Genomic DNA, 19,278 nt, shown 5'->3' with positions numbered 1-19,278 from the left:
ATATTCATTTCCCATTTATTTTGTTATTGCTGTAGTTTTATATTTATTTCTGTGCATGATTGACAGCTTAAAAAACCTTGCTACAGTATCTCAATCTATCCACTGTCTGAGCCGAGCTGTTTTAGCTACTCTCCCTTGAAGGCCATTTCACTTCTCTTATTGGCTGAGGGACATGTGGTATCTGGCTCCACTGACACCATAAATACCCAAGAGTGGAAAAAGGGTCTGGTACCTGAGCAGTCACTGACGTCATGAATTAAAAGTTTGGCCGCATTAAAAATGAGCAGCCACCATATACTATAATCAGTATATAACACGTCCACTTGAAGTGTGTTGTGTTATGTTTTGTTTGTCTTTTAGTTTGTTAAGATTTTGCATCTTAATTTTGTGTATTAATTACACTCAGACCTCAACATCGCCCACTTTTTAAAGGACAAAATATTTAAAAAGTAGATTTTATTATGCTGGCTGAAGTTTTTCAGCCAGCTATGAGGTAAATAGTAACTGTAAAAATAAGATTTGATTTTGATGAAAAAAATAAAGGAAAATGGGGGAAAGAAAAGGCAAAGCTGCATATTTTACGTTTCAGTGTTGAGGAACTACTCATCCCACGATGCATTGCAAATTTCAGCTTCCATAACAAATGGCTTCCAGCCTTCTCAAATTGAATCGTTTTTTGTTTACATGTGTGTGGCAAAGTGTGGCCTTGTTATCAATACATTACGGTGCTTCATTCTGGACTGCAGTCACCAATTGATGTTTTGTGCTCACATTTACATGGTAACAGCGACCTCCAGCAGCAACCTCCAACAATGTCTCCAATTGGAGACATTGCTGTTTTGGATTGTGGGTAGAGTAGTTTTTCTGCAGTGTCACAAATAAAATGTGTTAGTGTTAAAACAAGGTTGATATCATGCAGACAGGAGCACAGACCATTGTTTCACAGTGTCGTAGCTCGTAGTAGGTTTACTATGGATGGCTATGGCTTGTAATTAAAATCACTGTGGACAATGTGAAGGGGAATTTATGTTTCCTCCTGTGGTTGACTTCCCAAAGGAATTTTTCCTGCCACTTTCTAGTATTACAAAGACCAAAATTCATAAAACTAATCCTTTCCATTCAATCACACAGGAGCTCAGGTTGATGACAACGTTCCTCGCCGGAATACCCAGCGCATCGTGGCGCCCCCAGGCGGCAGGGCAAACATCACCAGCCTGGGTTAGAGCCCCATCCTCAGGCGCTGAGGAGGAAATGAGGATTTGTGGATGTATGGCCAGCAGGAGCTGAAGTGGTGGGGGGTGAAGAAGCTACAGCATTACACCAAGATTCAAACTCTTCACAACACCTCATCAGGCCACCTGTTAGCCTCCAGCCTTCATGTCCTCCTTTGCTGCTTTTTTCCCCACTTCTCCCCCAAAAACCTGTTCCTAGAGGACAGAGTTAGGAAAAAACACACAAACAAAAAAGAAGGTCTGCCTCATATGATGAAAAAATTGACAAAAAAATTGATAACACTCCTTATTTGAGCACTTTTGACTGCATCATTTCATTTTTATACTGTAATTTCTCCCTCCCATGCATCCCTGTGATATTTGCTTTGCTGTTGTTTTCATTGAGGGGTTGAGTAAGACTAACGTGATGTTATGCAGACGATGATGTTGGAGCAGGATGTCTGTTCTTTTTCCATGTTTTTTTTTGCATTTTGTGAGGAGTTAGAATGAAGCATGGATATAAAAACACACTAATTTCCTTTTATTCTTTCTCGAATAGGCCAAACAGTAAGTTGCTTGAAATTGACCAATTTTGCATTTCATTCAGCCAAAAAGAATCTAATACTTCCTTCCAGCTGTTAGAAGTCTGTGATTTGTATTATATCACATTTCAGTCTCTTCATTTTCCAGTCCATTGCTGTCTCTCATACAGTGCCACAATTGATATTTAATTGACTATTCGCCACGAAGACGGCCTTAACATTTGAAAAATTGAACATGGTAATGCTGTACTATGGGTACAGTCTGTTGGGAGTCAGCTGGAGAGTCCTGTGGAGCAGAAGGAGCTTTTGGCACGTAGTAAATAGAGCTTTATTCTTCATCTCTGTGTGTAAGGTCATTGTTAAGTGGGATTGATTTACAGGGGGAAAGAGAAAGTTGTACTTAATGTTACTTCCGACTCGGCCTTTCCTTGCCTTACTTTCTCTTTAGCGCCGTCCTTTTAGAGAACTTTTAGGAGTGTGGGGAAGGTGCCGTTCCCAACGCAGCTACATGTTTTCCCATTTGTTTACATTCCCAGGAATCACAAAGGTCCAAATTCTTCATTGACAGCAGTAGAAACATCTGACAACCGTCCGTCACCAAGCAGTGCATTTACATACAGAATGTCTCTCCTTCCAAATGTGACTGTTTTATACTCCCCCCTCCCCTCCACACACACACCTCATTTTCTTTCTACTCTTTATGTGCCTGAACCCACAGAAGTTGTATTGATAGTCAGATTTTAGCTTCTTGTTTTGTTATTGTTTTTGAGGTAAGTGAAGGATGTAAGATAAAAAGATGTAAAATAGCCAGGATTAACCGATTCAAAGGTGCCAGATTTTGCGCTTTCATTGGGCCTATTCTGAAGATAGAGCCCTGTAAAGATGAACAGTGCTTGATATGTTGAAATGTTCTGTTGTTTTATAGTTTTGAACTTGTTGTCAAACTGCTTTTTAGTGTCATTCTGTAACTAGGTGCCTAAGGGCTGAGCACTATTGATTTATGCTTGAAAGTAGACATGAGCTAATGTACTTCTGACTAGTGTGCAGTGTTGATGTGTGAGGAATGGGACACGCACAGCAGGCTCCTGTACAGCTCTCAGTATGGCTGTGGAGTTAACATTGCTTCAGGCTGTACTGCAGCTGTATGCATTGTTCTTCTCCCTTTTCTTTTCTTTTTTTTAACAGCACAGTCTGGTTTTATTAAGTGAAGCAACTGATTTTCACCAGTAACCATCTTTCTGCCTGTGACTAAACGCTGAATAAACTTGACATGAACATAACCAGGGGCACTTATATAAACTGGGCTTAGATTCTTTAAATGCGCCTGTCTAGTTAACATAGTGACAGCAACTTAGGGGAAACCAAAGGTGAAACACATACATATTCCCTACCACTAAAAGGGTTAGGGATCACTTTGAAATACAGTACAAAATAGTCATCAATGTAATATTATACTGGTGGAAAATTGGGTCAAATAACCTTGTCTTTCATTATAAACCACTGATATATATATATTTTTTTAGTGGAGATAATTTATTTGAATTTCAGGGATAGGACTACACCTCAAACGCACCACCCTTCCGGTTCTATATTTCTGAGCGCTGTGCCTCCACTACCATGCCAGGGAGCCGTTACCGATCCACACTGTGGCCTTTCCTAAACTGCAGTCACAGGTCCAGGTCCTTGCTCTCTCCAAACGCACTTCTTTCAGTAAACCTAATCATATTTGAGGTGTGATCCCTGCTATTGAAATGAGATATCCTAAGACAGCATGGAGAAGCTCAATTCCACCAACCATGTCTCCCGTGGTCAGTGGGCACACTGTTAAAAAAAAAGGATGTTTTCATGTAACGGTGCGTACTGCTCCCTTCACACACTGGTGCAAAACTGGCTCTGAAAAGTGGTGGACCTGGATGCTCGATTGAGTGAGAGGACATAGTCTCTTGTTTGAGAAATAGGCATCTAATAGAACTACATATGGCAGCTTTGTTAAATAGTAGCCCTCAGAGCTTCATTGTGCTGGTTTTTGAAAAGACTAGTACACACTGTTGCATGAAAACTCTTTGTGGGGCATTTTGAGAGTGTAAACTAACACAACTGCCCTACCTGCTTGTCTAGCCAAATTTATGGCTTCTTTAGTCACCACATTGCAGGAGGTAGCACTGTGTCACTCAAGCACAGTCTGCTGAATGTATGCCTAGATGGATGCTACATGAAAAATCAGTGATTAATGGCTTCTCATTAGAACAAATGCGCAAAAAGGACATTCCCAAGTAACCCCAAATTTCTGAGTGGTTTTGTGCATAATGTAGATATTAAAAGTTACACTTTCAGCCTTAGTGTTCCAGGTTTTCTCCCCTCTGAAAAAACAGGAAGTCTGTAGAAGGCAGACTCTTTCAGCATTACAAATGCTTTATGTATTTAAAGAATCCAAGGCAGACGGGAATGTAATAAATGCACGTCTCTGAAGCATTCAAATATGTGACGAGATAGGAATGTCTTCAAGGCAACTTAAACCTCTGCAAGTCAGAAGTGGAGAATTTTACTGTTTCACAGTTTCTTAATTCTTTTGATACTTTTCAAAAACTTCTTCAACATCCATGTTAGCATTCTGCTGCAGCTTGTAGTAAATCCAGTTACCGCTTTTTCAACGTTGGTTAAAAGTGTAGGTGTGGGTGAGGCCCACAACACCAGCACAGTCTGGCTGCATCTGCTCCTTTCGCTCTCCCTTTTCCTTCTTTCTCTTCCTCCCTTCTTGGCTCTTTGGTTGTTTCTGGCTGTTGCCATAGAGACAGACCCCTCCACTCTCATGGGGTTCTTGCTTTTTTTGTTTGTCATGGCAACGCTTTGTCAAATTTGAGGTTGCCATCAGCAACCCGTCCTGACCTGGAGCTATTAGTACAGGTTTTTGCGGACACACACACACACACACACACACACACACACACACACACACACACACACATTTTTTTCATTATTCACTTAGAGTGCTGAAACATTACTACATAATCCTGTGCTGGGTTATGTGGAATTCAGAATGCTACCATAGTTCACAGTGCACTGCAGACTATTGAGGAAACACACACACACACACACACACACACACACACACACACACACACACACACAGACTCTTAGCACACTAAAGAGCAAGGAGCCGTTGCTGCATTGCAGCGCCTGTGCCTGAAAAAAATCACTCGGATATTAAATACTAGCTGTCATTATTGGCATCCTCTTCGTGTCCCATGCCTCCTCAGTTTACACGCATACACACACTTATACTCCTTTAATGCTCTGTCAGCTTGGATGCTTTTTCTATGCCATATTATTGCTAATGATATACGAGTGATATGTATGTAAGCAACATGCTGCAGATTGAGAGGAGCTTCTTTCCATTCTGAGGTTGTTGATGCTGTCAAACATCTCCTTTGCCACCTGCAGCCCCTCCGTCGCCCTCTGTAAGCCTTTAACCTTTGTGAAAGTGAAACTCTGTGATGGTATTTGTCTTGGTGGCTGTGGGGTTTCTGGGATGCTTGCTCACTATGTCAAATCCCACGGATGGTGATGTAAAAAAAAAAAAAAAGGAAAAAAGAAAGAAAAAGAAAAGAAAGTAACAGCGAGGACTTCAATGAATTAAAAAAAATGAGAAAAAATGAATTAAGTCTGTGTGTTTTTCATTACCTATTATGCGTTGTGTTAAGCAACATGTTTTCCACACAGTGCACCACACTGACTTTGATGTAGTAAAGGAAGGGATAACTATTAGACAGGTGAATTAAAGGCCCTAAGGCTTTAAAATCCATAAGAAAATAAAAAGTCATTTGGTCCCTAAATAAAATAAACACACTTATCAATAAATATATATTTCACCAAATCATTATTTATATAGCAGTATCCTTCCTGTTATCTTGGAGAACCACCTTTAACAGCAATAATGTGAAGTTTTTTGTGTGATTTTATCAGTCTCTCACATCATTATGGAGGAATTTTGGCCCACTCTTCTTCACAACATTGCCTCAGTTCATTAAGGGCATTCTTTTATGCACGGCTCTAAGTTTTCCCACCACAGCATCTTAATCGAGTTGAGGTCTGTGCTTTGACTGGACCACTGCAGCGCCTTCATTTTTTTGTTTTTTAGCCATTCTGGCACAGATTTGCTGCTTTGCTTGATATCACTGTCCTGCTGCATTTCAGCTAAGTTTTAGCTGTCATCTAGGAAAAGAGGCTTTCTCCTGGTAACCCTTCCAGACAAGCCATGCTTGTTCAGTAGAAACTTTGTGCAGTTTCTCTGAGCATTGCACAGTCTGACCGTGACGTGAATTTGCTGGGAAATCCACTCCTGGGAAGACTGGCAACTGTTTTGAATGTTTTCCACATGTGAATTATCTTTTTCACTACAGAATGATGAACTTCAGATTGTTTGGAAATGACTTTTCCCAGATTGATGGGCAGTAACAGTTGCTAACAGTTGTTAACACACACACGCACGCACGCACGCACGCACACACACACACACACGCACTTGAATGCTCCAGACCAGCAAAATGCCCAATTTTGTAGGAAAAAATAAAAACACAGTCTAATATGTGTAATATGCCCTTTTGTTGTTCATCTGAAGTTATATTTAAAAAATTTTAGAACTTGATGAGGGAAGGAAAATCCTCCCCCTCTCCCCTTATGTATAAAACTTTCGACTTGAAAGAAGCTGTACTTTGTTTTTATATTACGGTATTTATGAATAACTGTTTTAGGAAACTGTGTTTCATTTAGCCCAATCCGATCAGTTAAGATAGATACCTCTCATTGCACCTCTGGCATGATCTGTAACCAGTCCTTAATCACAGCAGAAGTTTTAGTTTACATGATTTGAGCGCCCTCTGTTGGCATTAAGTAGGTGTGATCGGGTAGTGTTTACAATTTTTTGCACTAGAGAGACACGGCCAAGGAAAAGGCCATACTATTTCACAGCACATTTAAAAAGCAAAAAAAAGCTAATAAATAAAATAAAATAAAATAAAATAAAATTTAAAAAAAAAATACACATTCTCCACATTTGTGTATTACAGGCTTTTCATAGACCATTGAAGGTTAGAGAGCTACAAATAAAGGTAAGACATGATGCACAGTTTTCTTTAAAGAAATAGAAACAAATGTAAACGCTTAGAGGTTTTTGTCATTTAAAGGTGTAAAAAAATCACCACTCAAGTAAAGTCTTTGTAAAATCAAGTGGTGGATGTTTTTGCACTAAATCTTATGTTGCCTTTTATCGTTCGTCATCCTTTTAGAAAGTGAATGATTTAAGGTCCCAGCATGCTTTAAAGGGAAAAACATTAAGGACTGTTCTGAGGCCTTGGCGTAGAAATAACATCAACTTCGATACAATTATCTTTTCCAAAAATGTAATCAACAATGCGATACCATATTTAAACTTTTTCACTATCACTTGGCATTTCCCTCTGTTAGGGATACAAACCCTCTATTAAACTGCACAGACTGCAGTGCTAACCTGATGGATGGCAGCATCACTCTTTGCTCTCTTTATTCAATGCAAATGCCAGCACCTATTTTTGGAACAGCCCTTGTTAAAGAAATTACTGATGTCACCCTTGGCTGAACATGCGATGGGTAACAAAAGTGAGTGTGTGAAGAATGAACCCATGACTCATCTGACTGTGCAAAGCACTTTGCTGTCAGAGAAATGCTGTCAGTGTAGTTCAGACAGACAAATGAAGGTGCAGTACTGCACTGCCAGAGACTGACTGAATGAATTTTTGGATTCAGCTAAATGTTATGAATTCATTTCCAAACTCTTGTAGAGCACTCGAGTGGAAAGGTCCTGTCTCCAACCCTGGTTGAACACCTGAGACCTGTCTGTTTGCAGTCTGCATGTTTCCTCCTACAGTCAAGATGTGCACATTAGATGACCTGCAAAAATTAATGCATGCTTCTTGCTGAGAATCTACTGGCCTTTCCATCTGCTGGAGGTAAACCATGGTGCACCACACCTTCTGCTCATTGCATTGGGGAACAGTCTCCAGCAGTCTGCAACACTGAATATAGAAATCAGTCATACAAAGTTTATGCAGCCTATTATAGTTCTACCTTGAAGCAAAGACACATTAAATTCATGCATCCTCTGTTTCTTCACACTCTTGCGGAATGAAACTCACGAGGGTAATTTTATGTGTAGAAAATAAAACAATTACCTGATGCTATGACTGTTAAAAAACTGGGGTGTTTGTGATGTGCTTCTTTTTTGCCGTTTGAAGTGAAGACATGCAAGAGGAAGTTTGAGAACTGCTGCACTACAAAGTGAATGCAGTAAATCTTCACCAGGAAGCATGCATCAAAACTCTTTTACACTAGGTGGCAATGCTGTCATCCTGTTCACCTTGCTCTCTCTGCTATGGAGTGTTTGTGGGATTTCCTTTTTCCAACTGGTGAATGAAAAAAAAAATCTGTTGCTCTCCTTGCAAATCTCTCATGTTGGTGTACAAACTGCTTGAAAGAAAAATCACTTAGATTGGCACAACATTAGTGATACAATCAAAATGTGGTGGTAATCAGCAATTACTACAACTACCTGCAGGGCCTGTTCTCAAGAGCGTTAAAGTCAAAAGCCATCATTTCCTGTAACATAAAAGGCTTCAGAGGTGCTTTTATATGCTCTCCTCAGAGGCACATGAAAAAAATGTGGGGAAAGATCTCAAAAAATATAAACTGAGTAAAGAACGGATTGAAATTTAAATTCTGCAAGGATTTCCTCTTCAGGTACAAGCCCTGCTCGCATCCTCTCAAGGAAAGTGGGAAATGTTTGTTGCATTATGGTATATAATAAAATGCAAAGGAGTGCCATGTTATGTCACACAGAGCCCCCTGGTGGCCACTTCATTAAAAGACTTTGTATGTCTATCATAAGGCTGACACATACAGACAGTCCAGAGTTCCCAGACAGTGGAAAGTCATTTAAGGTAAGTGTCATATCTTTGGGCTGTAGGAGGAACCTGTATCACCTGTAGGAAAGCAACAAAGATTGAGATTGAGGGTGCACATTTTTGACAAATGTTCCAGTTAACCACATCCTCTGAATTTAATTCATATACAGATTCAGTGGGCACTTTGTAAGGTACACCCAAGTATTACTTGGACCCCCTTTTACCTTCGCAGCTGGTAAAATTCTTCATGGCATAGAGTCAGATGGGTACATGTTGGATATGGTCATCAGCGATATTCAGATAGCCTGGTGTTGAAAACTATTCTCAGCTAAGGAGCCCAGAGTGTTCCAAGAAAATATCCCCCACACCATTACACCACCACCAACCTGAATTGTTGATACAATGCAGGATGGATCCATGCTTTCATGTTGTTTACACCAAACTCTGATTCTGCCTTTCAAATGTTGCAGCAGAAATCAAGACTCATTAGATGAGGCAACATTTTTCCAATCTTTTGCTGTGCAGTTTTGATGATCCCATGCAAACTGTGGCCTTTATTGTTCTTAGCTGACAGGAGTGATACCCAGTGTGGACTTCTGTTGCATTTGGAAATGCTCTTCCGCATACTGATATTGATGTCTTTTTGTTCTCTTCTTATGTTAGAGGGAAAGATGGGACATTTTTCAGTTTAAATAGACTGCCGAATTGGAAAGGGTGTGTTTGGAATATAGATATTGCCAGCTTAGAGTTCTGATTATTATAACAGATTTGCACAAGGCTTTCTGTTGACTATATTACGATGGATATAGGCACTATGACCGATTGGTTATTGAAGTCCACGCTTGAAACCTGGATGTGAGCGTTTTGTTCGAGACCCTCTTGGTGTTTTGAAATGGGACGTGACTACTGAGGCAGATCTGACCGAGAAACAGAGGACACTGCAAGTATGACTCCAGCTCGTTTTCAAAATGAAGATCTTGTACTCAGTAAGACGTGAAACAAGCAAGACTGTAAGCCCATCAGGAAAGTTTTTAATGAGGTCATAGATCAATTAGTATTGTTTTCCTATAGAATTTTGTACAACTGGATGAGTCACCCGTGCTGTCCATGAAAAAAAAAATCTAGAATAAATGCACTTCTACAGGCTTCAGTGTTCAGGCTTTTCGGCTACTGCTGTCTTTTATATACAGTATATGGAGCTGGCATTTTTTGTTTTGTTTTTTTCTTTGATTCTTTTGTGGTTTTTCTCTCCTTTTCTTCCCGTCTTTGTCGGGTTCTGGCTGCTGTCATTCTTTGATTGTTTCCACCTGTCCTCTCCTACCTCAGTGTATTTAGCTGCGTGTCTCGCCAGCTGTCATGTGTTAGTCAGTCACTTGCTGTTCGGAAGCTTCCACCAGTGTTGAAGCTCTATCAGCAAACTGTACTGGTGTATCAAAAGTAGAAGTGTGTAGAAACATGTCCAAAATGTTCATTTAGATTAACAGTGATTCACAAACTCATGATACCTTACACAGTTTAATTTTGAAGTGACAGACAAAGGGTCAAGCCCCCGCCCCTAAAGAAAATGTCATAAGAGACACGATGAACATTATTTGAAATGCAAACAGAATTATCAGATAGCAACAGTACCAAACAGCTGAATGCAAGCCTCAAACAGTTTCCTTCATATCTGTGTTTTGAGCTGATTTTTAACAACGGCTTGATTTTTGTAAAGCAGTCAGGCTGAAGAGTTTTCTTCTCTTTCTTCTCATTTTTTAAGAAATGAAAAGATCCACATGAAGTCCTAATTAGCTTCAAAGTGTCAAGGTTGACATAAATTATATTCACAAACTTGCTACATTTCCTAAGCTCCCAGCCTTTATTAAGTGGCAAACTGGGACGCTACCACTGCTGACAGAAGTGTATTGACCTTTAGATGAATCCACTAACCTTTTAAAGATTGCTATTTGGTGGCTGAAGTCAAACTGTGGTTACACCACAGATCACTGCATTGTGTTTTTTAGAAGCCATAAACCATCTTTTTATGACACTAACATCACTTTCCTTCCTTCTGAATAGGAAGAAGACCTTCAAATGCATCTCTCCATTCAGTTACTGTGAAAAATTGCTCTTTAATTTTTAAAGCTTACAGTAAAGAGATTTTATGTCCATTCCCACTAGACTTTTGGATAAAGGCAAAAGCAATTTCAGTGAACTAGAAAGGATCAATGTGCCAGATGTCAGCTGCCTGCTTTTAAAAACTAGTGTTCAGTGACGCGAGTATTAAATGCATCTTACATGGTATCAGCACCTTTTCGTGTGCAGGGGCTTTAAGTCCTCTCTTGTTAATTTTCATTCATGACTGCCAGCATTCAAACCAGTTATTTTAAGTCCACAAACACAGGCACAATAGTTCCAAATGCCAGCACTGAAAAGGTGTTAGGAAGAGATAAATTATTTGAATAATTCATGGAGTGAATATGGGGAGTCATTCAAATGTTTTTGGATTTTTAGATTGCTTTTATAGAGTGTTTTAATTTGCTCAGATGTAATATAAAAATGCGGAAGCAACAGCTTAATTTTCTCGAGCACCAAAAAAACCCACCGGTATGTCACTGCAGACCTTAACTACAGTATATTGATCTGGCAGCTTGTTTGTATTCCTTCACAGACTGTGTTCAGTTCTGGCACCGTGCCGGCAGATGCAGTGCCTGCTTCACTAATAGTAGAGCAGCTGCAGGCTTTGTTGTTCTTTATAGATTTTCAAGTTCCTTCACTACCACAAAGGTCTGCTAGTTATTCTGGCTGATTTAGGCTTCTGGAGAGGTTGAAGTTTAAGAAGCTGCAGAGCTCTGAAAAACGTGAGGGTACAAAACTCAAAGTGAATAATAAAGATGCATATAAAGATGACAGTCAAGCTCTGTCACGGTGCCAAAAGAGAGGTTAAGTCAGGGAAATATGTAAGAGCACCTGTGTTGGTGCGTGGTGTGTGGATGTGAGATAGCTTTCATCTGTGCTTACTTGTAGCTTGTCAATGAAAACGCATGTTAAGAAGGAATACTCACTAACACAAATATAACACCAGCCAATTACATGGAGGCAAGCTAATGCATCCAGCCATATAGACATTGTCAAGGCAACCTGTTGAAGTTCAAACCGAGCATTAGAACAGAGGGAGAAAAGGGTGTTTGAAGATGGTATGGTTGTTAGTGCCTGATGAGCTGGTCTGAGTATTTCAGAAACTGTGGATCCACTGTAAGTTTTCATGTCTCTTAGGTTTACAGAGAATGGTTCAAAAACGATAAAATATCCAGTGAACAAAGGTCAGAAGAGGCAAATGGCCAGACCTCTTCCAGCACAAACAAATTCAAAGCTTGGGTCCATCCCGCCTTGTATGAGCAGTTCAGTCTGCAGAACTAATGGTGTGTTTTCTTGGCATACTTTGGGGCCTTTACTACCAACTGAGTATACTTTAAACATCACTTTAAACATCACAGCCTACATGAGTATCGTTGCTGACCATGTCCATCCTTTTATAACCACAGTGGACCCATCTTCTGATAACCGCAGCCAGCAGGATAACATGCCATGTCACAAAGCTCGAATCATCTCAGCCTGGTTTCTTGAACATGACAGTGAGTTTACAATACTTGAATGGCCTTCATAGTCATCAGACCTCAGTCCAGGAGAGCACCTTTGGGATGTGGCGCAATAGAAAAAAAGTGTAGCAACTGTGTGATAGTAACAATAAAATATGGATTGTGTTTCCTGCACATTGTTGAATCTATACCACAAAAATACACATAAGGTGTAACTTGTGAAGTGGACAGGTGACTGCATATATTCTAATAACCACTAGTTTATGTTGTCTATTACCAGTTCTGTGCTGTTTTGATACACATGTTTGCCCCAGTGTAGCCAAATTTAACACTGCAAACTGTCTGAAAGAAATGTCAATTGTTGTGTGTGTTTCCATCTGCTTCTGTTATCCAGATATTCTTAGGAAGGTGAAATGTAGCAGTCTGGCTGATTGCGTGCTGGGTGGACTTGAATCAATAAAAAATGAAGAAGACAAAATAATTTAAAAAAGCAGCATTAAGTGGTGCTTGTCCCAGATATTTGTTTGTGGAACACCATGTGCTTTTTTTGGCTTGTTTTCACGTCTTTATCACATACCATATTGTTTTTTTAAATATATTTGCCAACTTTTTCTACCTTAGCCAAGTGTTAATAACTTACACTATTTATTTCTTTGTTCTTTTTTCTTTTACATTTTTTTCCCGACATTCCAAACTCAGTTTTCTGTGCAAAATTGAAAATGCATATTTACATAATTGTGTGTGTATGTGTGTGTTTTATTGTTTCTGTAAGTAAAAAAACAGGGCAATCGACCGTTCATATTGGAATGGAGGAGTAATAGATTGCGGAGAGGTTTTACCTCAGTTCAGGTGAGACAGAGCTGAGCTAAGACTGGTTTGGAGAGAGGTGCCAACTGGAGTAACTGGTATACCAGTTGTGCATCTACTAATTAGCTTTTCATTCAGTGGTGGGCTGCAAGCTAGGAGACACGTAGAGAAGCACTCAGCTGCTGGTCCCTGCCAGTCTGCACAGGGAGCCTGGGATATTGTTTAGAGAGAGCTGTGCATGTTCAGTGGGCATTTATTTCATGTTACCTAAAGTGTGTGTCTTGGAAAATATAAAGTATGTGTACTGCCAAAGTTATGAACATCTGTAGAACTGTTCTACCGATATTTCAGGAAACCTCTATGGGTTTTGAGTTGGGACACAACAATGTCCATCTCTGATGTACTGAGGCAGACAGCAACTATGTCCCAGAGCTATTGCTGACCTTAGTTTGTCGCAGCGTTTAAGGCCACCACCTCAAGCCTGCAAATCGAATCACATGAGTAGACCAAAAAGTAACGGCATAATCCATTTGAAAAGCGCAAGCACAGGATTTAGAAAAAAATACAGCATAGGTAGAAAACATAACAACAGAACGAGAGAGCCTCAGTAGTCTGAAATGCAGGCTCCACGTGTCTCCAGGGAGGCACTAAAAACTGATGCATACTGATATTGGCAAAGTGAATTGTTCGGTTCCTAACATCAAGCATAAATCAGTAGTTCTGGAGAATGAGCCTGCAGCCAGATGACATATTAAAGGAAAAACCTAAACAATTACGGGAAAAAGCACAACAAATCCGGTCGCTTTATCATCAGGCGCACCGAGCTGCACAGCGAGGCAGTCAACATCCAACATGCTATGTGGCATTTATTAAAATTCTGAGCACGCCCAGCTGTTTCTGTGTCAAAATGGCAAGAGGGAAACGATCTAAGTGACTCTGAAAGTGAGTTCATTGTTGGGGCATGGATGATTGCTCAACTGACAGATGCAAGGAACAGTGACTAAAGTGACATCTGTGGTTATCGCTAACTGAAAAAGATCAGTGGCGGGGCTTGGAAATTGTGGTTGACAGCCCTTATTTGAGGGCTGTGATGCTTGTGCATTAGTGTGATAGGTAAGAAACGAGTCGTCCTCAGGTGCCTGAGAATGTCAGAGCAGGACGTGATGTGACTGTCAGTAAGAGCAGTCCACTGGTGAATACCTAGAGTGGGATATTATACTAGGGTTGCAGTGCATGAACCTGTTACAGGGATGAAAGCAGGGTGGAAGCTATAAATACTAATCTAGAGATAAAAAGGACATATATCAATATCAAAAGACCAGAAGAAAGGCTTAAGACTTGAACCCTACAGTGAGGGGCTCAGTGGACACATCTTTACCAATAAATGTGCAATATTTACCACAACAGCGTATCTTAAGTAAAATTAATAAATAGCTGTGTGCTGAAAATATCTCGATCTCAAAGTCTCCACTTTTTAGTTTACCTCTCCTAACCATCAACTGCATTACTTGACATGCAGCCAGAGCAGCAATCCTCTTTCTGACATATTGACATCCACTTGCTGTCATAAAATTCTTATGATGGATATGCATTTTCTGAACGCGCTGGGTGGTATGTGCTATCCACATGAGCCAGTGTGATTTGAGATGTCCCCACATGATTCCACATGCACCTCTGAAACATTTTGTGTGCTTTCAGCTGAGATTTGGATGTGATTTCTGTAAACAAGTCCTCCTTCTCCCATCTCCACCTGACCCGCCACTTAATGGGTCATAGTGCCTCTCCAAAGAAATGGAAATTACGACATGCACCAGTGTTTCTGCTGCTGGTACGAAAACCCAAAGGAAGCACATTACTCAACAGACAGTTTAATGAAAAGATGATTTTGAAGTGAACTCTACAGAGGGGCTGGTGTTTGGCATTAAACTTTACTTACTGTGCATGGGAAATAAGGGTGTCTGGCAGCTCATACCAACTCCTTTCACCAGCAAAAGAGAGGAAAATAGGTTAAATTATACATCATTAGCCTTCAATGAATATACAAAGAATCAAAATTACCAGTATTAGAAGAATAAAGAGAGAACAAGGAGTTTTCTGTACCACATTCTCATCATTTAGAGAAATATTTCAGCTGCCATTTGCTGCTCCCTTCTGGCTTCACAGAAACAGAAAGTTAATTTACGTATGAACCCCCAGCCCGAAAAAAAAAAAAATATATGGTTGTTCTTCACTGTAGGATTATCTTTTCATGCAACTCCTGATTGCTCCTTTCACTACTTGCACTTGCACATCTGTATCAAGCTCTAAACTCCTCCAGTGAGTCAAAAAAGGGAACCTTGGACCCTTATTTTCATTTTGAAGGTGAGGACTGAGTCACTGAGAGCTAAATGTAGCAAGCAGAGCATGCGGAAAGTGAATATTTTACTTGGTGTGACCAAAAATGTGTGCTGTGAGCAACTAAACAAGAGAACAATGGCAATGCTTCAATGCTTTGGCATCTTTTCTTTTTCTGCCAATTTATGGTGCATGTTTGAATGTCAGCAAATGATGAGCATGCACTTGGACACACTCCTGACTTTATGGACGATTTTCAGGCTTGTGTACTGTGGTGGTGATCCTTGACATGTGGCTTGGATCAGTTTAACACAGAAGTTCATGTTTGTTCCTACTTTGGCACAACAAAATTAGTTAAAATCAGTTAAAAAGAAGTCATGCATGAAGATTAGATGTGTTTCTGTTTGGATTAAGTTTGAAGGTTGGTGCGAGCACAGACAAGTTGAAATACTTCTTTTATGTTTAAAAGGAGAGGTCAGGGTCATGAAGATTTTTAATATACCTATAATAACCCTTAAGCTACCTTTGTTTACTCTAAAAGAAAGAGAGTGAGAGACCACCTCAATTATCTGGCCAGCTGCTATGCAATCCTCCAACTCCAAGAAAAACATTAGCATCTGCTACAGGAAGAAACTTTAGCATAAGATTTGACTTTTGGCCAAAACCTAATAACATATAATTCAGGGAGCCATAAAATAAAACAACTTTGTCCAATTTAATATACCTTTAATAACCCTTACGCTACCTTTCTTTACTCTAAAAGAAAGAGAGTGCGAGACCACCTCACATACAGGCAACTTAAAACTTGATATTTCATTTGCTTCAGCATGAGTTTACATCCCATTAAATCACATTTTCTTTACATTTCAGCAAAATGGATCAGATGGCTGCTTGTTAAGGAATGCAAAGAGCACACAGACTGACAGACAGACGGGAGAATACATACAGAGATTCCATTATTATGATTATTATGATTGTGATGATGATTGTGATTATTATATGTTTCTGTAACTTTAAAAATCAAGAGATTAAATGATGTTACACAATATTCAGCAGGTGTTAGGTCCTTCATGCGCAGGTTGTCTGTAGAGCTTACAGTAAATCACACATTTGATGTAAAACTTTCTTCAGATCAACAATATTTATGTGGATTTTCAGCTATGTGTTGCTTGTTGATGTTCTCTCTGCATATACGTTAGTAACACTGTTAATAGGGTTAGGGTCACTCTGATGTGCTCACTTCTAATCAGTCCCTGTGAAAATCTTATCATCAGCTCTGCCTGCTGTGTTTTTGCCACCGCCAACATATCCAAAACATACATAGCAGGTCTAATTCCTATCTTTTAAACCTTCCCTTTCACTCTTGCTGCTATCCTTCTGTCACAAATCACCCCTGACACTCATCTCCACCTGCTCCACCCTCTTGTTCCCTGTCTGTTGGTTTTGATTGCTGACTTCAGATATTTAAACTCATCCACTTTCATTACGTCTCCTTCTTTCTTCACTGCTACACATGTCTCCCTCTCATTCATACACATGTATTCCATCTTGCTTCCACTGACTTTTTTTCCTCCCCAGAGCATACCTCCATCTCTCCCGGCTCTCTTCCACCTGCTCCCTACTCTCACTACAGATCACACTGTCATCTTGCAAACATATACTAGCAGAAAGTCCATGGAGACTTGTGACTGATCTCATTTGTGTACCACTGCAAACAAGAAGGGGCTCAGAGTCAGTCCCTGATGTAATCCCACATCCACTCTGAATCCATCTGCCCTTCCTATCATCCTTATACATGTCCCGCTCCACCCTCAAACACATACACATACACTCCTGACTTCCTCATGCAGTACCACAATAATATACTTTCTCTAGATCCACAAAGACACAATGCAGCGTCATCTGAACTTCTTTGTACTTCTACATCAACACCCTCAAAGCAAACATTGCATCTGCAGTGCTCTTTCTCAGCAGGAAGCCATGCTGCTGCTCACTGATCGTCACCTCTCTTCTAACCTAGCTTCAACAGTTCTTTCCCAGAGCTTCATGGTATGGCTCATCTGCTTTATTCCTCCGTAGTTGCTATAGCTCTGGACATCAATGTCCTTCCTGATGCAACCCTCCCCATTTATCTGGGCTTGGGACCAATCATAGTTGTGATTTTGCTTTTGACAACAGGGGTGGCAATATATGTGCTAATGGTCAACTGGCTCTCAGGGCCTGTTCCTTTTGCAGTGTGTGCAAGTTTCCACTTCTACTGCAATGCTAGATAAATGATGAAAACACTCACTGACACATCTAGTTACTTTTTACACTGCAATTATTGAGTTTGGACTAATAGAGAAACTCCAAAACAAACTCACTGATGCATGGAAACAATGAGATATTAGCATTTATTTGGAGTTGCGCATGTGTTTACCTGATGAATGTATAATGTACAGCTGGTGACATCGTCTGGGCTCATGTGTCAAGTTTCCCTCACATCCACTTTGATTAATATTTTTCATGCTCTTAATTTTAATACTTGAACTAGAAAAAGTCTCTCGAAAATTGGATAGGATGGAAGGACATTACATTCCTTATGGCACAACAAATGAAGCTGCAGAGCAGTTCTCGTTCAATTATCTGGCCAGCTGCTATGCAATCCTCCAACTCCAAGAAAAACATTAGCATCTGCTACAGGAAGAAACTTTAGCATACGATTTGACTTTTGGCCAAAACCTAATAACATATAATTCAGGGAGCCATAAAATAAAACAACTCTGTCCAATTTAATTTCTGCTGGCAGGCAGAATTCGTCACCTCTCGTGTTGCAGAGTATCATCTAAGCATTCAATGAGACAGAAAATGATTCAACTAAACAACTCTGGCAACTATAACAGCAAAACTTGTGCCAGTTATTGCATTTTTCAAGTAAGCTACTCATTTCCGCCCGCTTGCAGAGATATCAGTCTTGCACCTGAGTATATTTTGAATATGAGAGTTTCCATTTACTTGGATTTGGAGTTGTGCAAACTTTTCGCTCATGCTTTATAAGCTATGTATTCCATGGGAATGCTTTTGATAGTCTAATGAAAATTACACATTTATGCTTGGTGACTTGGTGGAACCCCAGCTCGTGAACAGTTGCCTTTCAGAAGAAGTTTTTGCGAAGTCTTCTAACACAAACGACACTTTCCTCATTGAATTGAGGCTTCTTTGACTTCTCGAAGTTACAATTCTTGTCACCTGCTGTGCTTCACCGCTCAACATTATTAATCATGATCACACGGTGTAATGAAACATCACTTTGCTAAGTCAACTGATTAGGTTAAAGCTTGTCTTTTCCCCAATGGAAGCCTGGATCCATTTATCACAACACTGTTTGCTTAAATATGACAGCTGCTGCAACACTCTTTGAATCCTTTGCTCCTTTTTTGAAAACGAGAGGTGAATGCTTAATAGGAATCTGATGCATTTATTTCCATAAATAACATTGGAACCGATGGAAGCAGACGCAACACCACTCAGCTGCTCCTCGCACACACACACACACACACACACACACACACACACACACACACACACACACACACACACACACACGCACATAAAAAACTGGTAGACACACACATGGATGGGCACAAATCACTTGGGCGTGGATGTGCGTTCACCCAGAAAGGAGCTGTGTGATGATTCTCCCTCTCCATGTACCCTGTCTTGCAGTGATATTGTGTTATGAGTCATTAGTTTTCGAGGCTGTGCCCGCAGTCCAAAGATGTGAATTTAAACAAAACAGAGAAATGTGAGGACGGACTCTGTAGTTTGATTTCACAATGAAACATGAGTGAAGCCATGGAGATAAGAATACGTGTTCTATATTTATGCTGCT

General features: G+C 40.1%; 1 protein-coding gene across 2 annotated transcripts in view; it reads left to right on the top strand.

Annotated features, from left to right (window-relative positions):
* dpysl2b (dihydropyrimidinase like 2b) overlaps positions 1-5,410 on the top strand; it is a 31,513-nt gene extending 26,103 nt beyond the window's left edge. For both annotated transcript variants that reach the window (XM_082539747.1, XM_082539748.1), the window contains exon 14: positions 1,132-5,410. In XM_082539747.1, the coding sequence (XP_082395873.1) occupies positions 1,132-1,223 (92 nt within the window). In that variant the 3' untranslated portion in view covers positions 1,224-5,410. The remainder of the gene's footprint in view (positions 1-1,131) is intronic.
* The last annotated feature ends 13,868 nt before the right edge of the window (positions 5,411-19,278 follow it).

Source organism: Aulonocara stuartgranti (genome assembly GCF_965226115.1).
Source record: "Aulonocara stuartgranti genome assembly, chromosome: 7".
Lineage (NCBI taxonomy): Eukaryota > Metazoa > Chordata > Actinopteri > Cichliformes > Cichlidae > Aulonocara > Aulonocara stuartgranti.
Note: the sequence above shows the minus strand (reverse complement) of the source record. Positions and strands in the feature narration are given on the sequence as shown.